Genomic DNA, 25,532 nt, shown 5'->3' with positions numbered 1-25,532 from the left:
CAGCAAAATGCACTCATACAAGTTTGCATAGGACTTCAGAGGGCTTATAGGGGCCGGTCCCGGCCCCGGCCCACTCGGCACCGCTGGTCTGCTGTAGTCCACTCCGGGGCAGACAAGCAGCAGCTCCGTGGTTCACCAGGCCCCCCCGTCCACGGGCTGACAGGGCTCCCCGTGAGCAGGAACAGAGCTCCCAAGGCCCTTGCGGCCAGGGAGAGAAAATCCAGCGTCTGTGAGCTTCAGCGAACAGCTGGAAAAGCCAAACTGAATTTACTTCTCCATGCAGTATCAGGTCACCCTGCAAACACCAGAGCCCCCACGCTCCTGCCCCGCAGACCCTGCTAGCTGGTCTCGGCCTCCTGGAAACCCCGGGAAGCCCGGTGCTCCCTCCTCCAGGGGCTCCAAACCTGCCACTCACTGCTGCCTTCCACATTCTCAGCGTGACCCACAGAAGCACCCGGTGGCCTGGCTCCTCCCTGAAGGGCCAGGACCTGAGGCACCGCTGAGGGTACAGCCTACCTCGAGCATCGTCTAGAACCTTCTGGGTCTTTCTAGTGGGACAGTGGGGTCTGCCATTGAGATGTTTAAGTCTGCAAAATGGGCCCAGTCAAACCTGCTCTATCTACCACACGAGAAGGCTAGGAGGACCAAATGAGGTCAAAGACATGAAGAGACTTAGAAAAGACAGACGTCGCCAAGAAGGATCGTGATTTCTATGATCTTTTCGATCCAGTGAGGAGAGGGTCCCCTGGAGTGACCGTGAGGATCTCTGAGGTGATCATTTCCACACGTGGGCCAGGACTGGTGCTCACCTGGGGCCCCTGGCACGCCCCCTCCACACACGCACGCACACACATACGCGTGCACACGTACACACACGCCTAACTACTTTCCACTTCCTGTCCTCTGCATGCCGCCAAGGCTCTCTGCTGATTGACAGGAGCACCTGTTTCCTGTAAAGTCACAACAAGGAGGCCACGGGGGCAGGCGCCTTCTCTGCCTGGGCCCCAGGGGCAGACCTGGGGAACCATGGCCCTTGCCCCTCGGGACTTGGTGAGGGCCAACTGGCTACACAGACAAGAGCCAGGCTCCCTTCCCGCCTTGCCCGTCCTTTCTGGCCCCGACATAGTTGCCCCACCACGTCCTGCCCGTTCCCTCCAGGGCCTTGGAGTTGTATGCCTCTGAGCCGAAGGGCGGGGCTCTCATTCATTCAGTAAACAGCTCTGGGCACCTGCTCTGTCCCGAGCTCCACTGTCGCTGCTATTTCTTCTCACTGCTACTGAGAGTAGAGGTGTCCTTTCTGTTGGGAGGCCACCTGCCAGTTTTCAAAGGGCTCACCTGTGAACTCATTCAGTCCTCAATCTGGTTGCAGGTAGGGTGAGCCGCCCCCGAGGCCACGCAGCTGGGAAGCCTCTGAGCCTGGCTTGAACCCAGGTCCCTTCCCAAGCATTCAGGGACCAGAGTCCCTGTTCTTGCTAGTGTATTCCCAATCCCTGTTCGTTATAGGACTGTTGCCCTTAAATTGTAATCAGGAAGGACCCAGCAATATGGCGAGCTAGAAAGCCTGAAAACCCTTCCACGACCGACAGCCAAAAACACTGCACAAAATTTAACAAGCGTTGTTTCAACACAGACCCATGTGCGCGCACCAAGGGAAAAGACACCACGTGGACCACAAGCAAGGGTTATAGATTGCTAAACTCACAGGTGTGCTTGAGGTTTTCCTGGGTCTAGAGCTCAGGCTGGAGGAGGAAGTAAGACTTTGGGCCCAGAAGAGGGAGAGGCAAATGCCAAACGTCAGAACCTTTAAGGGTGAACTAGAAAAATCTCCCCATATGCAAAATACTAGAAAGAAGTCTGGGTTTCAGCTTGCGCTCTGGGATTAAAAAAAAAAAAAACCAAAACAAATGAAAAAATAATCACCTTTCAGAGTACGGAGCCTGGGGCCTCCCCCCTAATTTTGGCTTGGGGCTCAAGTTCAGAGATAGGAACTCCCCAGCGAACACCCTGCCAGGAACAGAGGAATCATGAAGGCGAATTCCCGGGCGAGCCTAGCTGAAGCAAACACGGGCCACTCGGAGGGTCGGGCCCAGCCACGGGGGTCTGCAGACAGAGTCCTGCTTGGGACGAGCACACAGCTCCAAGCTACAAAGGCCTCAAGGAAACGATCCAGCCCATCAGGAGGCCCAACGGACGGCAGCGTCGGGCTCCGGACCCTCGGCTCCCTGAACAATCTGACGGAGATTGCAAACGATGTGTACTTAGAATGCTTACGGATAGAGCCCGCTATCTGCCAGGAGGGCAAAATTCACACAATGAGAGAAAGAACGGTGGAGATAAAAAAAAAAATCAGAGTGTCCTTAAAAAATACTAATAATTGAAATTGACTCAATGAACTGGTTAAAAATCAAGGATATAGGGGCCCGTTGGACTCGCGCTCAGCGGGAAGTCTGCTTGAGATTCTCTCTCCCTCTGCCCCTCCCCCTGCTTGCATGCTCTCAATCAATCAATCATGTCTATTTAAAACAAAAGGTCAAGGATATAACGAGGTGTGGGGATGGGGACAAAGACCGAGCAGAAGGACCTGGGGGGAAGGTCAAGAGAGAGCAGAGGAGGTAGGGCTGGAGGGCAGGAGAAGGGAGGGAGGGGAGAAGAGGAGGGAAGCCGGGCAAAGGCGAGCGTCACAGTCCATCAGTCAGCGCACACGTGCTAAGCACCCCACGCGTACTCAGCACTGGGCGGCACTGGGCGTATGGACGGTCCACCACAGGCTGACCGGTGGGGGAAGGCGGAGGGGTGGGCGGGTGAGTAGATGAAAGGCAGGTGTGTGGTCATGAGGGTGGGTGGGTGCGCGGACAGCGGGTGACAGGTAGACAGGGAGTGAGCAGGTGGCGGCGGGGTGGACCGTGGGTGGGTAGCGGGCAGTGGCGGGTTGATGAGTAGATGGAGGGGTGTGTGGTTGGAGGGGGGGGAGACTAAGCGGTTTTAGAGATGACCGCAAGAGGCTGGTGAGGCTGGTGGGAGACGACTGGATGGGGGAGTAAACAGAGGGTTGGAGGGTGGGTACGCAGAGGCATGGCTGGGGGGGTAAGGGCACGGGTGGGGGGACAGCGAATGGCAGATCGGGTAGTTTAGTGGGGAGACAGGTGGGGAGGGGGTAGGAGGGGGGGCAGGTGGATGCATGGTGGCGGCCAGCGGGCGAGCGGGCGCTGGGTGGATGCACAGTAGATGGTGAGTGCGTGGGGGGACAGATGTTCAGGGAGTGAGCACACCGCTGCACGGGTAAACAGAGGCGGATACTGGATGCAGGGGCGAAGCCAGAGCCCACCGCACCGCACGCACCTGGGCTTTGGCCTTCACCGCACCGTACTCGGCCTTCATCCTTTTCTGGGCATCTTCGTCCACGCTGGGGTCCCCAATCCTGTTGAACAGGGAGGCCGCCTCCTCCAGCAGCCGGTCCAGGAGCACGGCCTGGTTGTCCACGTTGTGCAGCAGTACCTGGGCGTGGCTCAGCTGCCACTGCTTCTCCTTCAGGCCAACCTGCAGCTCCACGGGCACCTCCAGCACCACTGTCATCTTCTGGAACCAGCGGTAGAACTCATCTCGGGCCAGCAGGTACTCGCTCCAGTGCAGCCACACCCACTCGATGCGGCTGCGGATAGAGAGCGCGGGGCCGTGAACCCTCCCTGTCTAATGATGTCCAGAGTGCAGGAGTATCGGGGGGCTTGTCCCCGGCTCAGGGGGGCAGAAGGCTGGGGGCCTGTGTGTGGCTTCCAGAGGTGCCATGAGCTGGCTGCCTCTCCCCGTCTCCTCACCCACCGCCATTTCCCCGCCTGTAACACGGAGATGGACCCATCTATCCAGTCAACATCAAAGCCCTTGGGAATTCTAAGTGAAATGGCTTGAAAAGCAGACAGCACTGGGCCAAGTCACCCCAGCCACTCAACATTCTGGCTTCATAACGATGGAGGGGAATGCTGGCAGCTCCCGTGTACCGAGGGCCTCCTGTGCCCTGCCCCTGACATTTGTTACCCTCTTCCATCTTCCCGACAACCTGCAAGGAACACTTGATTACACCCGTTAACCAGATGAGGAGTGTGGTGCTCAGAGAGGTCAAGGAACTTTCCCAAGACCACACAGCAAGTAACAAGCAGAGCAAGGGGCAATCTCAGGTCTGTCTAACCCCTCACCCCTCCTTGGCTCCCAGGTCTAGGCAGAGAATTTAGGCTAAATTGCTAGCAAGGCAATTTTCACTGCAGAGCCACTCTGCCATTCTGCTGGAGGACGAACACATGGCAAGTCTACCAAGAACTAATTGTTGGCAAAACACGATGGGCTCCCACCGTCTACTATCATCATTAAGCTTGATTATAATTAGAAAGAGGCTGGCGGCCCTGGCCGAAACCCCAAGAGAACGTCCTGTTCCCAGCGGTCCCTGGACCAGAGAAATGTCCCTTGGGCGGAGTCCCCAGGACTGTGTGGTAGTGGACAAGGAGGGTCTGGCAGGGTCCCCAGCCACCCTACCTGTGACAGTGAGTCATGTAGGTGACTGTCTCCTCCCACTGCGCTTTGATGTCCTTCAGCTGGGCCAGGATCTCCGGCTTCTGGGCCTCATGGCAACACGCCAGGAGGGCTTCAGCTGCCCGCAGAACCAGATCCACTTTCACGCGCCCCTCCGGCTCCAGCTGGCATAGTTTCTGTCGTGGACACAAGAGCCAGTTCCCAGGGGTTAGACAAAATACAAGCAGGCAGAGCCTTGGCAGGACAGCGGCAGGATGGCAGGAGCCAGGACTCGGAGGCCAGAGGGGCTCGGGTTCTCATCGCGGCCCCTGCATCCTGCTCCCATGACCGTGGGCAGCCAGCTAACGGCCCTGGGGTTGGAAGCAGGGAGCCGCGGAGATTAGCGCGCGGCCGCAGAGCTGCGTGATCATGTAACTTCCTCCCCTTTCCTACTTGGCCACTTCCAGCTGTGTGAACTCAGACAGGTGGCATTAGCACCCTGGCATCCTGGACTTGGTTTTCTCATTTGTAAATTGGGTCATTCATAGTACCTGGCTCCCAGATTTTTTTTTTTTCCCAGTATGAAATGAGAAAATGCAAGGTGCATGTCATGGTGTGTGGGGCTGTGAGAATTCGCCTCACTCCCTCCAGTGACCAAGCAGGAATGCCAAGGCAGGCTCCTCTGATGGGTGACTGGTCCGGGAGGCCCCATAGCCTAGCCAGACTCCCTTAGAACCACACTGCAGTCTCAGACATTCCCTGATCTCCCAGACTGGGGGGGTTGGACCTGCATCAGACTGACCTTGCCTCTGCCGGCCTCATGGGGCTCCCAACTGATTTTCTCTCACAGACGTTTCCCTATCAAACATCTTGAGCTTTTAAAAAACTTTTTGAATTTAAATTCAATTTAATTAACATATTCCGGATTATTAGTTTCAGAGGTGGAGTTCAGTGATTCATCAGCTGCGTAGAACACCCAGTGCTCATTCCATCACGTGCCCTCCTTAATGCCTGTCACCCAGTCCCCCAGGCCCCCACCTCCCTCCCCGCCAGCAACACTCAGTTTGCTTCCTATGATTAAGTCTCTTATGGTTTGTCTCCCTTTCTGTTTTCATCTTATTTTTCCTTCCCTTCCCCTATATTCACCTATTTTGTTTCTTAAATTCCACATGAGTGAAATCATATGGCATTTGTCTTTCTCTGACTTATTTCACTTAGTCTAATACCCTCTAGTTCCATCCACGTTGTTGCAAATGGCAAGATTTCATTCTTTTTGATGGCTGGGTAGTATTTCGGTGTATAATTACACCCCATCGTCTTTATCCATTCATCTGTCAGTGGACATCTGGCCTCTTTCCGTAGTGTGGCTATTTGTGGACATTGCTGCTATAAACATTGGGGTGCAGGTGCCCCTTCGATTCACTATGTTTGTATCCTTTGGGGTAAATACCTGGTAGCGCAATTGCTGGGTCAGAGGGTAGCTCTATTTTTAACTTTTTGAGGAACCTCCATACTGTTTTCCAGAGTGGCTGAACCAACTTGCATTCCCACCAACAGGGTAAGACGGTTCCCCTTCCTCCACATTCTCGCCAACATCTGTTGTTTCTAGACTTGTTAATTTTAGCCATTCTGACTGAGGTGAGGTGCTATCTCATTGTGGTTTTGATTTGTATTTCTCTGATGCTGAGTGATGTTGAGCATTTTCTCTTGTGTCTGTTGGCCGTTTGTATGTCTTCTTTGGAGAAATGTCTGTTCATATCTTCTGCCCATTTCTTGACTGGATTTTTTGTTTTTTGGGTGTTGAGTTTGATAAGTTCTTTTTAGATTTTGGATACTAGCCCTTTATCTGATAAGACATTTGCTAATATCTTCTCCTATTCTGTAGGCTGCTTTTTAGTCTTGTTGTCTGTTTCCTTTGTTGTGCAGAAGCTTTTTATCTTGATAAAGTCCCAATAGTTCAGTTCTGCCTTTGTTTTTCTTGGCTTTGGAGACGTGTCTAGCAAGAAGTTGTTGTGGCCAAGGTCAAAGAGGTTGCTGCCTGTGTTCTCCTCTCGGATTTGGATGCATTCCTGTCTCACATTTAGGTCTTTCATCCATTTTGAGTCTATTTTTGTGTATGGTGTAAGGAAATGGTCCAGTCTCATTCTTCTGCATGTAGCTGTCCAATTTTCCCAGCACCATTTGTTGAAGAGACTATCTTTCTGCCATTGGGTATTCTTTCCTGCTTTGTCGAAGATTAGTTGACCATAGAGTTGAGGGTCCATTTCTGGGCTTTATTCTGTTCCATTGATCTATGTGTCTGTTTTTGTGCCAGTACCATACTGTCTTGATGATTACAGCTTCGTAATACAGCTTGAAGTCCAGAATTGTGATGCATCCAGCTTTGGTTTTCTTTTTCAACATTACTTTGGCTGTTCGGGGTCTTTTCTGGTTCCATACAAATTTTAGGATTGTTTGTTCCAGCTCTGTGAAAAATGTTGATGGTATTTTGATAGGGATTGCACTGAATGTGTAGATTGCTCTGGGCAGCATAGACATTTTACAATATTTGTTCTTCTGATCCATGAGCATGGAATGTTTTTCTATTTCTTTGTGTCTTTTTCAATTTTTTTCATAAGTGTTCTATAGTTTTCAGAGTCCACATCCTTCACCTCTTTGGTGAGGCTTCTTCCTACTTATCTTATGGTTTTGGGTCCAATTATAAATGGGTTCGATTCCTTGATTTCTCTTTCTTCTGCTTCATTGTTAGTGTCGAGAAATGCAACTGATCTCTGTGCACTGATTCTATATCCTGTGACTTTGCTGAGTTCCTGTAGCAGTTCTAGCAAATTTTTGCTGGAGGCTTTTGGGTTTTCTACATAGAGTATTAGGTCATCTGCAAAGAGTGAAAGTTTGACTTCTTTGCCAGTTTGGGCACCTTTTGTTTCTTTTTGTTGGCTGATGCTGAGGCTGGGACTTCCAGTAGTGAGCCATCTTGAGCTTGTAATCTCATCTAGGCATTGGTCTCTCGGAGGACCCAGACCAACACCCAATGTCTAGCAATTAGTACACCTCTGATGAACATCAGCTCTTCTCCTTTTTGATCGGCATTATTTACTCCTTTGGCCACTAAGGCGTGGTCTCTGTAGTAAAAGTACAACTGGGTTCCACTTCCAAAGCCACTTCCTCCTATCTGCGTGAACTTCATCACGGTACTTAGCTTCTCCAGGTCTGTGAACTGCGGGCCTTATGCCACCCAGGGTCACGGTCACATTCCCTGATGCTGGAGAGCCCCAGGGCACACCGCCTGGCCACGCTCCACTGTCAGCCACTAACTGTTCCCCGTTAGTCCCGTCTTTTCCCACCTTTGATCCCTGTTCGCTGACAGTACCTTTGATTACAGCTCAAGCTCTGTTGCCCAGCCTGTCTCCCTGGGGGCTGGCAGCCAGCCTTCTCAGGATGCCGTCCCAGGTGGCTGGCTGTTGCTGCCCTTCTCTGTGGATGGTACCGGGGCCAGGTGGGGGGAGCCAGACGCCACTTCATTGATAGCTGTGTGCCCCCAGGCAGGTCACTGGATCACTCTCGGCCTCCCTTTTGCACCCTGAGATAGTGGTAACAATCCCCACTTTGTCTACTTCATAGGGTTATACCATTAATTTAAAAAAATACAGGTACGTAAAACATTGATGGGTTAGTATACTTTGTAAACGGTTGAGCTATGATGTAACTCCTTTCCCAACATGTGCAAATGGACAATGCTATCAATCCTTGTCACTTCATAGGAGAATGGTTACTGGTGATGGTGGTGATGATGACAGAGAGGGGGACTTGCCCTCCTACCTGTATTATCAAAGAGTGACATTAAACACGCTCCTTCCACAGGCTGTCTCTGTGGTCTATGAGCATGGGGGTGGGTGGTACCGGGAGAGCAGGGAGCAGGGAGCTACCCCAAGAGGGGGAAAGAGGTTTTGTTTCCTTTTGGGCCCAGCCAAGCAGTGGGATACAGCAGGACCCCAAGGGTCACGGCTGCAGCTAGAACCCAACAGAGATGCCAGGCCCTGCTCAGTTGCAGGTAGCATGTGGAAGACAAAGATACTCTAGGGATTAGCATGGACGAAAGATCCGAGGGCCCCTGCGGAATGTTCTGGGCTGAGCGAGATTACCCACCCCCTGCATGGAACATTTCACACCACTCAGGAGCAAGGGTCCCACAGTGAGGCTTGGGATGAATTTCTTCCCAACCCATAACATTTAATTTGATGAAGGACCTGAGATTTCTGACGCCCGGCGTTGAGGAGTAGAGGGAACGCCCCCCCGCCCCCCGCCACAAGCTCGCAAGAGGGGTGCCATGGTAACTGCACTTTCACAGACAAGGGTGCTGGGAACCCACAGAAACCAGGAGCTTTGCGGGACAGTTCTCTGCAGCGGGTGGGGCGGCCTCCTCATACCTGCTGCCCAAACGAGGCTCCGGCAGAATCCAGCTCCATAAACCCAGGGAGCCAACGGCTGTGGGGGAAGACGCTGAGCTCAGTCTGTCCGTCACCCCCAGTGAGAGAGAGCCAGCCCGGCCTGGAAAGTCCCCATGAGGACAACGGCCCCTTTCCCACAGCCTAGTGTCCTGACTATGTGACCTCCTCTAGGCCTCTGACCCTTTGCTCTCCCGCCTCCCCTGCTCAGGGAGGTGCAGGCTGGTGGAGGGGATGTGGCAGACCCCTCGATCCCGTGCCCTTTGCAGGGCAGTGAGTCTGCGGCTTCCCTGCCAAAGAGAGGAGAGCTGGCCAGGCCCAAAGGCAGACCGAACACCAAGCCCCTCCTGGCCCAAAGCAGAAACCTCTGCCCCCAAAATATCAACCAATGGGATATTCGCTGTCGGCCTGGGGCCAGGAGGCTGGGCCTAAGCTTTTAAGAAGAAAATTCCACCTTTCTTCGCTGCTGTCGTGATTATTCTCTCCGGCTGGTGGGAGGTTCTTTTACAGCTGATCGAGGCCAAGATCCAGGAGTGCTTGGCAGGAGGGACTAACCAGCTGGGAAGGGGTACTTAAACTGCAGCCACAGAATGATCCTGCTGGGAAGGAGCCAGTGAGGGCCACAGTCAGGTGGGGGTTGGATGGAGGGAAAACCTCAGGGGACAGAACAACAACTAGATCAGGAAAGCTGGAGGAACGGGGTTAGTCAGGGCTTTCCCCAACGCAGCCCACACTAGGCAGGATCTGTGCTGGGCACTATACTCAGTACTATGCTGGGCACTACGTGCAGTACTGGCTGGGTACTGAGCTGGGCACTGTGCTGGGTATTATGCTGGGTATTATGCTCAGTACTATGCTGGGCACTATGTGCAGTACTGTGCAGGGTACTATGCTGGGCCCTGTATTCAGCTCTGTGCTGTGTATTATGCTGGGCATGTGCTGGGCACTGTTGAGTACTATGCTTGGTACTGAGTTGGGCATTGTGCTGGGTACTATGCTTAGTACTATGCAGGGTACTGGGTTGAGCACTGTGCTGGGTATTGTGCTGGGTGCTATGCTGGGTACAATGCTAGGTACTCTACTGGGTACTATTCTCAGTACTCTGCTGGGTACTGTGCCAGGTCTTGGGGTCCAGGATGAACAGATAAGGCCCGGTGATTGCAGGCAGTGGTGGGGTCTGCAGCCAAGAGCACAGAGGACTGTAAACAAGCCAGACACCACAAAGTAACGACCGAGCTCCAAGGAGGGATGTGGGGAAACCCACGGAGGCTTTGTGAGCAGGTGGCATGGGCACCCACTCTTAGCGGCGTGCACACACCTGCGCTTGGGGCTTGAGCAGAGCTACGGGAGCGCGACGTGTTCGGGCACAGCGTGTCCAGCACTTGGAAGCCAAGTCCTAGGAGATGTAGCCTGTCTCTGACCACGGAGGGGCCAGGAAGCCAGCCAGGAAGCAGTCTGGTGGAGGCGAGGTCCCGAGTGCAGGGCCACGGTGGCTGGGAACCGGATGGCAAAGAGACGAGATGCCAGGACCTGGGGGACCAGCTCCTGGAGGCTCGGGCATGGGCGGGGAGATCGGCCTGCACCTACCCCTGCATCGAAACCACGAGAAACCGCCCCACCCACTGGGCCTGCGCTTGGCCAAGGGCCCCAGGAAGTCATTCGCCTCCACGTTCCCTCCGTCCTGCCGGGCGGCAACCATCACACTCACCTCTACCCCAACAAGCTGACTTCCAGGAGCTCCAGAAACTCTCCCGAGGCGCCATGGCCACGGCGGGGATTCGAACCCCAGCCTGCCAGAGCCCTATTTCCCAGGAGCAGTACTCTCTCCATCTCCCTTTCCCGAAGACTCCCACCACCGTGAGGGTCCTGGAGCTGCACGAGGGAGAGAGGGCTCTTCCCGCGCTCTGGAGGGGGCCGCAGAGCTATGGGGCGTCAGAGCTGGGTTGGAACGCACACCCTGGCCGCTCTAGCAAACAATGCCAGGAATGCATACCACTGAGCTGGTGGCGGGGAGACCCCGAGACCCCGGGGAGAGGTCCCATGGACTGGGGAGGAGGAGAAGTCCTTAACTGCTCCCTTCACCAGATGGCAGGAGCAAAATGTTTTCTTTCTTATTGCGAAACTGGTTTTGAAATGTCAAAGCCCAGAAAATAGCACGCCTGAGCCCCGTGGGAGAGAAAGTGCTGGAGCACCCAGGACATGACCCCTCCACCTAGGCTCCAAGTCGAGTCTCCGGAGGCTTCGCTGGTGGATGTGCTCCCTCCAGCTTCCAGGGCCTGGGCACCATGGCCTGGGCAAGGGCTCTTCCTAAGGACCAGCCTCGCCGTGGCTCACGTCTGACTCACACCACCAGAGGGTAAAGACCTGCCAGTGTAAGGGTGCGAGGTCCAAAGGGATTAGTACCCTGAGACAGCGAGTACGTAGGCAGGGCTGCGGTGTTACAGGATGGAGAGCATCAAGAGCTGGGGCTGCGGCCAGGGCGTGGGGGGGGGGGGTGATGCTTCATTTCACAAGCACACCCACACCCACACTAAATAAAGGGCATTCCAAGTAGAGGCAAGAGCACAGGCCAGAGGCCTGCTGAGAGGACATCTAGGCTGTCTGCCAACAGGAAAGGATGTTGCCTGCTAGGTGGGATGGCTGGAGCAGCTGGGGCCACAAAACAGGGTCGTGTAGGGAGCGGCATCCTTGGACACCAGGTGAAGTTCGGTTTTTCTTCGGTGGGCAATGGGGAGCCATGGAAGGTTTTAGAAGAGGAGAGGAACATCAATAACATCAGGACACTCTTGTATGGCGTGGATTATGTGCATACCTGTCCCTCTTTATGTCGTGAGCCCTGTAAGGTGGACCTCACCTGCCTCCACTGCCCCAGGCCCCCCACTGGGGATGGCCAGTGACACTCTGGACTCAGCCCTGGATTCAAGCCCTGATGAGATCAATTTCTTGATCCTGTGTCTAGGAATCACATTTTGTTATTGAAAACTAGGGACAGTAAAACCACATTCACAGGGCTTTTGTAAAATTAAACATGAAAGCAGATAGTGCAGCCCCAAGCACAGAACAGTCGTCGAATGAATGCCAGCTCCCCTCTCTCAGTGATCTGGGAGGACTAATCGTTGCATAAATGCCTCCTGGTGACAATAATCACTCTGCTGATGAGAAAGGCCAAGTCTGACATGGGAAGGGGCTTTGGGCTGCCAACTCCTCTCCAATGGGAGAGTCCTTCAATCCCTGACAATCCAAATTCCCAATCCACCATCCCCCGTTGCAGAACAGACATCCCATCTCCCTGCTTGGTGTTCTGGGCTGTCACCCTCTGACCCCTAACCATCCCTCCGGCCCTGCCCCCTGCTTCTGCCTGATGCTCGGTGCTGCCCCAACACTCGCCTTGTTGGGGTTCCAAGCAGGTGCTTCGGGCTCTGCCCGCCTCCAGGCCTTTCCTACACTGTTCCCTCAGCCTGGAGCCCCCACCTCCCCACCCTCACCCCTGCATCCTCCAATCTGACTACCTCATCTATATTTGAGCTTCGAGAGTAAAGTCACTTGTCCCCACAGGCCTCTCTCGATCTCCCAGGCTGGGGGATGTGACCTCCTCGCAGTTCTCCAAGAGCCCTGGGTTCCCCGACACAGGGGAGGCTAGTGAAAAACGTGACTCAAAGTGGCAGGTCTCCCGTCCACAAGAGTGAGGCCAGTGCAGGCGTGAGAAGCACTATTCTGAGATAATTAGCACCATCCCTTTCTAGAAGGGACATAAACAGAGGCCCAACAGGGTCAAATGACTTGCAGGGACACCCACAGCCAGCCAGAAGCAGAGCTGGGATCTGAGCCCAAGATGTCCAGACGCCATAGCCTGTCCTCACTCAAATCAGTGAGCTGTTCCATTAAACAGAATGTCCGAGAAACCAGAACGCATTGCTCTCTGCCCGCCAGGCACGGTTTTATTGTGAATACCCGTCTCTGGTCATCAGAAGAGCACATGACACTGTAGGGAAGCAGAAAGCTCTTCTGACCAGGACTCAGAAGATTCAAATTCCAGGAATATCCCAATGGATGTAACCCGAGAGATGTGTAAGTCATGGCTTTGCTCGCAGGTGGGAAACTGAGGCCCAGAGAGGGGTAGGGACTTGACCAAGGTCACACAGTACTTTAGCATCAGCATGGAGACTATAACCCAGGTCTCTGATTCATGCCAGTGTTCTTCCCCTTCGGCCCCTGGCCTGGAGCAGATGCCCTTGGAATGGGGCACCACAATGCCAGGCCAGGCCCTGGGCACGAGCACTTCTGGTCGACACAGCACCACACGCCCTGAGCCCTGCCCTGTGGGGAGCAAGGCCAGACCCTGGCCCTGGAGAAGCTGAGGGGTCACTCCTCACTGGGCAGAACTCCCTCCCCACCCTCCTGAAGGCTGATCTGGACCCACCCAGACCTGGCAGGGACGTTAGGCTCAGGGACGCAGGGAAGCGACAGGACGCCAGGCCTGACCCACCTGGGCTGGCTGGGGACCCACCTGGCTGCATGGTGCCTCTGCCAGCACAGAAGAGCCAGAAGGCCACTGAGAAAGTGTGGCCGCAGGACCAGCAGCAGCACGTCACCCGGAGCATGTTAGCCATACTGTGGTCAGTGCCCACCCTGACCTCCTGGAGCAGAATCTGCACTCGAACCCAAATCCCCAGGAGAGTCAAACACATCAAAGTTTGAAAGCCTGGAAACCTGAGGCCTGAAGGGGAGGGACACGGCCGAGGCCACGGGGTTACGGAAGCCACGGCCTCTGCATACCTCAGTCTCCCGCAGCCTGGCCTCCAGGGCCGCCCGGGGCCCCTGGGTGTTGTCGTTGACCTGCAGTCGCTCCTGCACGGCCTTCATCCACTCCCGGGCGTCCTCCACACTCCTGTCGAAGCCGTCCTGGGGCGGCTGAGTCATGGCACCTGCAGGGGCTGAAGACAGGACCCCATGAGATCAGGCCGGCAGGTGAGAACGTAGGGCGGCATGGGTGGGTGGGGGGACCGACGCTGGGGACAGACCCAACCCCACCAGCACCCCTCCTGGTGCTCCCACTTGGCTGCACAGCTGGGGCAGGGGGAGGGAGATTGTGTTTGTCAAAAGGCCAAAGGACCAGGGAGGAAAACAGGCCTCTCCTGTGGCCAAGCAGGCAGAGCGGCCCAGAGCGCTGGGCTGGCAAAGATTCTCTCTGGCCTCTCAGCGTCCCTGCTTCCCGCCCACCCTACCTGGGGACTCAAGGCCAACCCTCTTCTGACTCTGTGGGTGGAAGCCCCTCCAAAAGAGATTCCCAAAACACACACAATCTGAGATGTCCATGACAGTGTATGAATCATGATATGAATGGATCAAGAAGTCTCAACCTAAAAAATAATTTTTGGCATCGGCCAAGCTGAGGCCAGTTCCAGAACCTCCCCTGAACATTAAGATCTCAGGGCTGGGGACGGCCAGGTTAGCCAGGTGTCTTGTTGCCAGCTCGCCACCAACTTGGGTCCACAGCGGACCATCACTGGTGTTTTTCCACCAAGCCACGGACCACCTAGCTCGTGGCAGCCACGGACAATCAACTGACCTTGCCCACCTGCTCTGATGCCACAGGCGAAGCCCACCTCCCGGCATGGATCCCCCAGCCAAACCAGCCCTCCGCTACGCTGCCTCCACTCCCTCGCCCTTACCTTTCAGCTGCAGACACAACGGCTCAGATTTTCACCCATACCTTTCTTAGAATGCCATTACGCCCTGGCAAAACTATTCTGTATCCCAGTTCTAGTCGTCTGCTTATGGCAATGATAACCGACTTTGGATTAAAGTTATTTATATCTGCATTTTAGGTGAAAGGATTATGCGTAGCTTATCCTCGACCTCCCACAACGCCTTGCACAGTCAGCCCTCCGCCAACGTGGAAACAGCCCAGAATTGGTATAAAGTTCAGTGCACCAAAAACCGAATATAGCATTGGTAAAAATGGCAAACAAAGCAAAACTAGAAACAACCCAAATGCCCAGTAGTGGGGGATTAGTTAAGGAAAGTAGGGTACACTGCATTTCCGGGTATTATGCAGCCCATAGAAAGTACGCTTAAAATGAACGGATGATGGAGAATTCTTATGACATAAGAATACCAAAAAAATTAGGCAAAATTGTATATTTAGTAGTTATAACTCTACAATAAAAAAGCAAACAAAACCACAAAAAACTACACTCAGAGGGAAAGGCTGGGCAGTCTTGCCAGGACATGTCCACGTGACTGAACTGGAGGGGGTGTGGCCCAAAGTGGCCAGAGCCACACCCACGTGACCTCAGGCCTCTCCTTTCCTGGCACAGTAGCCTTGGAGGCCACTTGGTTAAAGACGATTTGCCTGTGGAGGGTGGAAACACACAGTTGGAAGCTTTTGTTCCCTTATTTTTCCACAGGCATTTGGGAATTTTCTAGAAAGAGCAACCATCACTTTAAAAATAAAAATTAAACAAAGAAAACAATAGTTTCTTCACATAGCTGAACTGTGTGCTGGCCCTTTCTTCTTCTTGATCGTCAGCTGATGGCCTAACAAGCGTTGACTGAGGAACCAAGGATCCACCCACCCCCGCCCACCAGGGCCAACACGGGGTGGGCTCTGCCCCCAGATTGCTTGAGACCGGCCTTCCCCACTGCAGGATGCTGTCCGCAAGGGGGACCTGGGCCTCCGTTCAGAGCTCAACTGTCCCATCCTGTTGTTTTCCTTTCAGAGCTGTTTTGATTTTTCTTCTAACAATTTAATATGTTCCCTGAAGCCACTCCCTGTCTTTAAATGCTTCGTTTGTAAAGCACATCAGAATGTGCGGGCGTTTAAATTGGTTCATTGTGTCTTTAATCTCCTGCCTAGTGTGGGATTTGATTGGCTTCCAAAAGCTTGGCTTTTACGTAACTTTTCAAAGCCAGGCGCGGGAGGGGCAGAAAGGAGTCTCCCGGAGTTTCTGAAGGCAGGACGGCAGGGGAAGCACTGTCTTAATCGTTCAAAGGCTGAGAAGCCTGGGAGAGCCCTTCTGGCTGCAAAGGCCCAGGGCCTGTTCAGCAGGATGGTTTGGAGACCACCGAGGTACATTCAATGGGACACTTGGGGTCCAGCAGGGTGGGGCTGGGCTCAGGTGGGCCTCGAACCCACGGACCGGCCTCAGCTGAGGGACCTCCCTAAGCTGGACTCGGCGAGCCCGCAGGCAGAGTTCAGGAGACCAGGGCGCCTTGGCCCTTTCTGCCAACCATTCCGTTCCCGGTCAGTGACACGCAGAGGAATGAAGCACAGGCTCCCGCTAGGCCTGTCTCAAGAAGCTCATGGGAGAGGGACGCCTGGGGGGGGGGTCTCAGTCAGTCAAGAGTCTGCCTTCTGCTCAGGTCATGATCCCAGGGTCCTGGGATCGAGTGCCATGGAGGGCTCCCTGCTCCGCAGGGAGCCTGCTTCTCCCTCTCCCCCCTGCTTCTGCTCGCTTGCTCTCTCTCAAATAAATACAAAGTTAAAAATAAAAAAAGGAGCTCACAGGAGAAAAGCTGCACGCTGAACCCGCGTGTAGGCCGCAGACGCAGGAGCTGCAGGCCAGGGTGGGGGTCTGGAGGGAAGCGGGACAGCTCTTAACTTCTGTGGACTTTCTCTGAATAAAGGCTTGAAAGGCCCACAATAAAATGCAAAGCATTACAAAGGAAACCAATCGTATGAAAACACAGTTATCGGGGCGCCTGGGTGGTTCAGTCCGTTGAGCGTTCGACTCTTGGGACTCTTAGATTCGGCTCCGGTCGTGATGCCAGGGTCGTGAGATTGAGCCCCGTGTGGGTCTCTGCGCTCAGAAGGGAGCCTGCTTGAGATTCTCTCCCTCCCTCTGCCCCTCCCCTGTGCTTGCTCTCTAAATGAATAAATAGATAAATAAATAAATAAATAAATAAATAAATAGCATCTTTACAAAAACCATAGTTATCAAAAGACTAAATTAATGAGCTACGAATGCACGCACACACTTTTTAAAGAACACATTAAATCACAAGAGCTACCTTAATTTTGAAGTAGTGATGGGCAGGAAGGACATTTCGAGATACCTACGAGTGCAATGCAGCCCAAAAACACAGGTGACAAAGTCACCAGCACTGGTCACGGCGAGAGGGCTTTGCATTGGTTCTGTCTCCGGCACGGAGTGCGGGAACGGCCGTCCCCTAGGTCAGCCTCAGTAAGACCACAGTTTCCCATCCAAGGTTTGGCCCCTAAATGCCCCTGCAGCTCCCTCTCAGCACCCAGACCTTGGGGGGGATTCCGGCTCTACGCCTTCTCACAGCCGGCAGGAAGCAGAGCCTGCTTTGTGAGGACGCGAGGTTGAAAGTTTTCAGTTAAACGTCACATGGGCAGCTCAGGAAAAGGCCATCCACCACTGCTGTAAGACTGGGAAGGTTCCCTTTATGGAAGCCAGGGGCAGAGGTGAAGCCCCGGAGTGGAGAGGGGGTGGGGACAGACCCACGTGAGCTTTGAGAGCCGGGGACCAGAGGGCCACAAAGGAGGGCTTGTCACCGGGCCTGGAGCAGGCGGGCTGGGTGGGAGGTGCTGCTGCTCACTGAGGGCTGTGGGGAAGGTTCTTGTTGGGGGGGGGCAGGGGGGCTGACGGTGAGGCTGGAGCACGGGAACAGGGAGGAGGCAACTAGAGGAAGGAGGCTGGGGGCAGGAGTGGAGGGTAGGGGGTGGGGTGCAAGGGCCAGATCAGAGCCCCTGGAGCCACCTCCCGGAGGCTGGGCTGGCCTCTGGCGACAACAGCCAGCAAGGGTTTGGGGGGAGGGGGCGGGCGGCATGACTATTTCTGAGCTTCCGGCAGGTGATGCTGGCCAGGGAGGGGAGAGAAGGGAAGCCCTCCTAGGGGGTGGGCGGAGGCTGGGGGGTCAGGGCGGAGAGGGGCAGCTGCAGGAGGAACCGTGAGGGAAGGCTGGGGGGTGAGCAGGGTGCGGTTGTGCCGCAGGCGAGACAGAGCGCAAACTGCCCCGGTCTCCAGCGTTACTGTGGTTACCACAAACAACGGCCAGAAGAGAACTGACATGTTGGCCTTGACGACAGCCAAGCTGGGCCAGGGCACAGGAATAAAGCCGCGTTAGGACAGATCACGTGCTCAGATGGAACCTGGGTCAAAAGCCCTAAGTCGGGGAGACCAACACGTTAGGACACTGGCAAGATTCGTGGGATCAAAAGGGGGGAGCTTAACTAGAGCCTGATGGGGAAGGCTCAGAGCAAAGTAGGGGCCCAAAACGTGGTCAGTAAGTGTGCTGTGGGCAGAGGATGCTGGAAACTGGATGTGGCCCAAAGGGAAGAGAAGGGCACGAACACGGCTATCATGACAAAGGGCCTACGCCACGCCGGGCACTGGCCTTGAGTCCCCAGGGCATCCCCGACCTGAGAGGGAGGTGACACAGGGGGTGGCAGAGGCAGAAGCCAGGCTTCCCCTCACGCTGTGTGCCTCGGCTGCCCGGCAGGGAGAGCTCAGCCCAGGCTCCTCCTCTCCACCAGCACCTTCCTCTAGAATGTCGTGGGGACTCACCAGGAAAGCAGGTGCTCAGGGGCCAGGGCTGCCGCCACCTTCTCCACTCGCAGATAAGAACCCTGAGACTAGGACGTCTGGGTGGCTCAGTCGGTGAAGCGTCTGCCTTCCGCTCAGGTCGTGATTCCAGAGTCCTGGGATCGAGTCTCGCATGGGGCTCCCTGCTCAGCGGGGGGCCTGCTTCTCCCTCTGCCTGCCGCTCCCCCTGCTTGTGCTCTCTCTCTCTGACAAACAAATAAAATCTTTGGGGAAAAAAAAGAACAGAGGCTAGAGGAAGGGCTTGGACACAGACCCACGGCTTCAGCACTGAGATTTGCACCTCCTTCTGTCAGATTCCATAGTCTGTGCTCGTCTCCCGGACCACACTGCCTCCAAAACCAAGTGCAACTCCCTGCCCCCTGGGGCATCTGACAGAAGCGCCCTAGGGCAGGCAGTGACCCCGAACTGGACAGATCCAACCAGGTGGGCCAATCCACTCAGTCCAGTTGCAAACCTCAGGGGCCTGCCGACGCAGGGGTGCAGGAGCTGAGAAGCTGCCAGGAGACAAAAGGGAGCCGGAGATTGGCCACCTTCACCACTAAACTAGAGGGACGAAGAGCTGGGAGCCACTGAGCAGCAAGAGCTGGGTACTGCACCAATAAAACTGCCTGATCCCGACAGCCCATGGGGCTCACAACCCTGTCTCCTGAAGCGTCAGTGGGCACAGACCCCTCCTTCCCCTTGCTGGGACCTGCAGAGCTGAGGCGTCGGGTGGAGGCCCCCACTTGGCTCTGTGGTGCCACCCGACACCGTAAGGACCAGGCTGGGCCATCCCCTGCCTCAGTCCCTCCAACGCGCTCTCTGGGAGTTTGCAAACTCTAGAGCACAGCTTGCCATTTGCTGATCCGGACGCCGCAGGCACCCCGCTCAGGACCTAACCAAATTCCATTAGGGAACGCGGTACAACGTGACACCCAAGCCCTCCCGAGCACAGAGAGGGGCAAAGTCAGGTTCACAGAGTGGCTGTTATGTGGCTGGCATCATTAGTTCCAATTTACAGAGATGGAAAGAGACTCAGAAAGGCAGATAAGCCCGCCAGAGTGGTGGATGCAGGATTAAGGATAATAATCGTAATTGGCAACAAGTATCTGGTATTCTGTGTGTGCCTGACTCCAGGATGAAGGGCTTATGGCTATTAACTCATTTGTCCTACAAAGCCCCAGTGAGAGCCTTGTTATTACCCCTCAGTTATTGCTGAGAAAATTGAGGATCAGTGATACTAAGAACATTGCCCAAAGTCAGCGGGATGTTAAGTAGACGGCGCAGGACTTGAACTCAGGACGGCCTGCGTCCAAAGCCTTAACGCCATGGTTCCATGTGGCTTCCACGCCCTTGCCTGTGTCCCCTGAAACCCCACTGAGGGCTGCCCACGCGGTGTGGGGAGCGTGGGGCGACCAGCCCTCTGTGGATCATCTCTGATGAACATTCAAGTTCCAAGAAGGTCACTCCAGGGGAAACCTGGGCCTCTGCTCAGAGATCTGGCCCCTGCTGCCAGACAGCCTCAGGCATGCAGTGCCTAGCCACTGACATTCATTCATTCTGGAACCCAGAAGGCTTCAGCACGCAGACCTGAGTAACCCCTGGCCCCCCGTGGCTGGCCCTATAGGCAGTGACAGCCCGCTGTGCCGGCTCCGCCAGCCTGGCCAGGGGCCCCGGCCACACTGCTGACCCGGAGCCCCGGGAATGGGGTACGCGCCCCTTCCGTGACTCGCTCGGCTTCCCCGTGACTCACTCCTGCCCTGCCACAGTTTCAATCCTTACTCATTCCCGCTGCTCCCATGGACACAGATGGAATTTCAGGAACTGAGCAGGCAGCTGGTTTTAATCCCAAAGCTTATTCCAAGTGGATTGTGGGAATGCACTCTTTTGTTTATGTACAGCCGACAATGATGTGGCCAGGCCACCGTTCAGAGTGTTGTTCAGAGCACCAGGATGTTCCTGGGGGGGGCGGGGTTCTCTCCTGCCTGGCGTGTGCAGAAGGTGATTCCGACAGCAAAGCGTGAAGAACATGGACAGAAGTCTCACACCATCTTATTTCATCTTTTAACGGCCTCAAAGGGGGCTGAATCCAGAGCTGGGAACAATCGCTAGGCTTGATCCCACCTCAGAGGGAAGCACAGGCTCAGAGGGGCTAAGGGACGGCCCGAAAGCCACACAGACGACAGGCTGCCACAACCCACCCTCTGCCCGTCGCCTCGTAAATGCTGACACCGGAAACCCCACGTCGTACCAGGGTCGTGGGGTCCACTTTACAATTCCAGCCACAAAGGGGACAGGCCGGCGATGGCTTTCACAACAAGGGCTCTGAGAGCGATTTTCAAAGAGCCCTCCATCACAGATAAATGGTAGCTGGCAGGGAACACTGCTCTCTGGCCCAGCTCCTGCCACAGCATTTCCGAGTCCTCTCAACCGACTAAAGCCAAGCTCTCCATCACCAGGCACAGTGCGGAGGATGCCAAGATTTCTACCCAGGGAACACTAACCTTGGCAAGCATGGTCAAAGGTCAAACACAAATATCTGGGAGGGGAGAGAATGCACAGGGCAACTAAGAGAGAAAGGGGGGGGGGTGTGGGCAGAATGCATCCCTGGGACAGGGCAGGTGGCTCCAAGGTGGGCTCCACAGGGCTCCGGCTGCTGGGAGGGCAGCCAATCAGAGGCCTCGAAGAGGAGGGCTCCTTGTAGGGATCTTGAGGGGGGGTTCCTGACAGGCACCCTGGCCCCAGGGTCACGGCCAGCTGCTGACAGCGTGGGCAGGGCGGTCAGAAGACAAGGAGGCAGGCACTGGCCGTCAGATGCAGGTCAGAGAGCGCTGGGCAGGGCGTCAGAGTACCGATCCGACCTGGCCGGGACACAGAGCCTCAGACCACAGGCACGAGGTCGCTCTGGCTGGTCAACGCCATCCTACTGGCTTCTGATTCAGAAGAGGGCGTTAGGTGGGTGTTGGTTTTTCACACCGCGGGCCGTGACTCAATCCCATGCTCCGGCAGTAAAAACACCACTCACACTCCCAAGGACTCCCAAGGACTCGCACTCCCGTGGATGACATCTCCCAAAGCTCTGGGCCGGGAGGACAGTGCTCCATCTGGCCTGTGGCAAGACCAGCCCCAGGTGCTGCCCCAGCCTCCAAAGCCCCTGCCTGAGAAGATCTGGCTGGATGGGATGGAAGCCAGGATGGGGTGTCAGCCCTTTGTCCCTGCACCTGCCCTGACCTCCCTTCCCAAGTGATCTGTGACAGCCTGGCAGTGACAGATGTCCCCGTGCCCCTCCTCCAAGACCCTTACTGGCCCTGCGAAGCCGAGGCGCATATCAGGTCCCAGCACCTCATGCCTTCTCTCTGGGGAAGAATCTTCCCCAGAGAGAAGCAATTCCCACAGTCATCCCCGAGCCCACCAGACCTGCCTGGCCTTCTGGTCTGACCTTCCGCAGCACCTCCCCCGGAACCAGCGCCCCTCCCTGCACTGTCTGGACTGACAACACCCTAGCCCTTGGAAGGAGGATAGGCCACATCAAGGACGCACACCTTGCCCCACGCCTCCTGCAGCCACCTGACGGAATAAGGTGACGGCAAACCTCTTTGAAGGAAAAATCATAGCTGCATATAACATATTCTCAGAACCCACTCTTAGCAACACAGACTTCAGAAATGAGAGCTTTCTGCCAGGTGAAAATTTCGTCTTTCAATTTGAAAGCATGGCCCCACATGTACAGTTTTCAACCTTTAATTTGTTTTTATTAGACAAAATTTGTAAGACTTCTCATACAACTTGTGGTCTCCAGAAAATTCTTCCTCAGGTCCCAATTTGAGAAACCCTGGACCGGCGGCTGAAGCCAGTGCTCCTGGTGACCCCCAAGGATGGAGCTCCCACCTAACCCTAGTCCCACATTGCTGTACCACACCGTCGAGGCTTCCAGAAGCTTCAAATCTGGGTGCTGCCCCCTCCTCCAGCTTAGCTCTGCCTGGGAAGTCCCTCCCTTCCACACCCCTCCACACCTCCTTCCCACAGACTCTTCCCTGTTCTCCTTCCCAAGATCCACTTACAGCCACAGAGAGGTAGAGGCCTTCCCAGCTTCCTCCTTCCCCGCACAACGACCCCTCCCGTCCTCGGGTGCCCATGGACCCTGTGCACCCTGCCGTTTAGTACAGGTTTACTAAGCACTTTCTGTGGATTTCCCCATGTTCTCCTCCCAAGCTAGGAGGGAGTTAGAATCACTGGTTCCATCTCACGGAAAAAAACTGGGGCTCTGGGAGGCACGGTATGGGCGGTTAGTAAGCCACGGACCCAGGCTGGGACCCCGCAGCTGGACCACGCTGTTCCTGTTTTACTGCTCATACGTGTTGAGGAGTTCCCTGAAGGAGGGAGGGTCAGACTCATCTTACTGATGAACTGACTGGAGCTGGGGTTGTCTTCACTGTTAACAGCTTTCCTGGGAGTATAACTGATGAATAAATGCATCGTTAAATGGTACAATTTGTAGGGTTGTTTTTTTTTAAGATTTTATTTATTTGACAGAGAGAGAGAGAGACAGCGAGAGAGGGAACACAAGCAGGGGGAGTCGGAGAGGAAGAAGCAGGCTCCCAGCGGAGCAGGGAGCCCAATGTGGGACTCAGTCCCAGGACCCTGGGATCATGCCCTGAGCCGAAGGTAGACAACGACTGAGCCACCCAGGCGCCCCAAATTTGTAGGTTTTGACATAACCTATAGGCGTACCCCTAAAACCATCACCCCAATCAAAGATAAAGAACACATCCATCACCCCCCTGGGTTCCTGATCCCATTTCCGATCCCTCCCTTCTGCCCACAGCCTGTCCCAGGCAACCGCTGATGTGCACGCTGTCTGCACGCTGTCACTGGAGATGACTTGGCATTTTTCTGGAGGATTTCACCTAAATCAAATGATGCACTATGTATGTATTTATTTATTTTTGGCCTGGCTTCTTTCACTCGCTACAACTACTTTGAGATATCTCCATGCTGATGCCCGTATTGATGGCTCATTCCCTTCTATGCTAATAGCCCCCAGTCTGTGCAGACCCCGGGGTGTTCCTGCAGCCCGCACGGATGGACAGCTTTCACCTTTATGAAGAAAGTGGCTCTGAACACTGTGCAGACATTTGCTTTCATTTCTCTTGCAGAAAAACCTGGGAGTGGAGAGGCTGGCTCCCATGGTAGGTGTGATATTTACATTTTTTAGAAACTGCCAGACTGTTTTCCAAAGCGGCCGCACCCGGGGCCCGTTCCCATCAGCGGTGTGTGAGGGTTCTGGTTCCCCCACATCCTCCCGCGGCCAGGTTTTCAATCTAGGCCTCTTCTAATTGGCGGGCAGGGATAGTTTACTGTGGTTTTAATCTGCAGTCCCAAAAGGCCGGCCACCTGATTGACTTGCGTTTGTACTTAGAGTGTCCTTACTAAGCTCCCAGGCTCACAGGGCACTTCCCAGCCCCTCCTCCTTTAAAACTGTCTGTGGCTCAGCTCCCAGCCTGGCCTGTGGGCTGAAGGCCAGAGGAGTAAGGAGCTGAGTGACAGGGGGACACGCAGCCAACGGGAATCTGCTCCAATTCCAAGGGCCCTGCCAGCTGACTCCTTGAACAGGTGGTTCTCTGAGGCCAGAACCCTCGCACCAACAGCCAGAAGCATGTAATGTGCGACAGTCCTTCTGAGCTCTGAAACGGGGGTTCTGTGGGGGCCCTATCCTGTGCTCCTGGAGCTCCCAGATGGGCTGGGTTCAAAAGGGACCTGGGTGCCTGCACGTAACTCAGCAACTCAGCTCACTCAATGGCCGCCACGGGATGAAGTCAACAACTTCCCCAACCGCACTGAGCTCTCCGCCTTTTCTCCTTCGAACGTGAACTTGCATCTGAGCCTGCCCCTTGACTGTCTTGATCACCGCTTTCTTGATCAGGGTACCCGGGACAGACACCAACACATGGTAGGTGTTACGAATACTTGTGAACAGAGAGGTAAATCTGGAAATTATAAAACATAATATTTACTCCCACTGGCACTTAGTACGTACTTGATAATTATCAGCTCAATTCTTTTTTTACTGAAAGGAAGCAGTAGGGAACCAGAAGGACCATCTCTCTGGCCGTACTAGTCCTTCACGTACACAGGCTGTGGGTTCGGGAAAAATCCGAGAAAGGTGGGGATGGGGGAGGGTGGACATCAGCGACTCTGCTAACCCAGTATCAGAGCCTTCCTGCAGGCGTGGGCCCCAGAATGGGACTGGGGACCCTGGTTCCAGGGCAGACTGCCACCAACCAGCTCCCAAACCCAGTCACCATGTTGGTAAAGTGGAAGCAACAGTCGCCACTTGACTTCCCTTCCCTCGGCTTTAAACTGAAAGGTTGTCACGAAGGGAAAGGGCGCATCCAACTCACCTCGGAACTTTTTTCTAGCGGAATCACTCGTAGTAGGGCAATTACATGTGGCCAAGAAGCCTCACTCTATCCAAACGCACAGGACGGTAATGATCATTTTCTGTGCTGGGGACGGAAAGGCTAATTGTACTTTGTCACCGGGTCACAACATGCAAGAGCCATGGGCTAGAGCAAGCCACTGTGAAGCCCGCCTAGCATGCTGGAGAAAATGCTACATTGTTCCAGCCCACAGCTCCAACCTGTCACAGCTGGAGACCCTCGTAAGAGCTAGCTCTGTGCACCATACCCTACAAAGGAGATGCTATTACCAGCCCCCTGTTACAGGTAAGGAAACAAAGCACAGAGATCTTTAATAACTTTCCCCAAAGCATGCAAAGCTGGAATTGAAACTTTGACAGTTTGGCTGACAATGTGGCTCCAGAGGCTTCTTCCCCTTGACCACAGCACTTTACCTGTGGACTAGTGATCAGTACTGCCTGGTGGGTGTATTAGGGATGGTTGGGAAGCCCAAGGTGTCAGTAAAGTAACAGCCGCAGCTAGATGGTAGATGAAAGACCCGTGAATGTCCTGTACAGCTCAACCTCATGTTCCAGATATTTCCTAGAGGAAGTGTTGGCATTTGGGCCAGGCTGATGGCC

General features: G+C 54.8%; 1 protein-coding gene across 3 annotated transcripts in view; it reads right to left on the bottom strand.

Annotated features, from left to right (window-relative positions):
- Positions 1-25,532, bottom strand: part of SYNE3 (spectrin repeat containing nuclear envelope family member 3) — an 82,005-nt gene that overhangs the window by 42,415 nt on the left and 14,058 nt on the right. For all 3 annotated transcript variants that reach the window (XM_040641475.1, XM_040641476.1, XM_040641477.1), the window contains exons 2-4: positions 13,719-13,876; positions 4,522-4,694; positions 3,340-3,649 (exon numbers count right to left, since the gene is read on the bottom strand). In XM_040641475.1, coding sequence (XP_040497409.1) covers positions 3,340-3,649; positions 4,522-4,694; positions 13,719-13,876 — 641 coding nt within the window. The remainder of the gene's footprint in view (positions 1-3,339; positions 3,650-4,521; positions 4,695-13,718; positions 13,877-25,532) is intronic.

This window comes from Ursus maritimus, unplaced genomic scaffold (assembly GCF_017311325.1).
Source record: "Ursus maritimus isolate PB19 unplaced genomic scaffold, ASM1731132v1 scaffold_25, whole genome shotgun sequence".
Classification (NCBI taxonomy): domain Eukaryota; kingdom Metazoa; phylum Chordata; class Mammalia; order Carnivora; family Ursidae; genus Ursus; species Ursus maritimus.
Note: the sequence above shows the minus strand (reverse complement) of the source record. Positions and strands in the feature narration are given on the sequence as shown.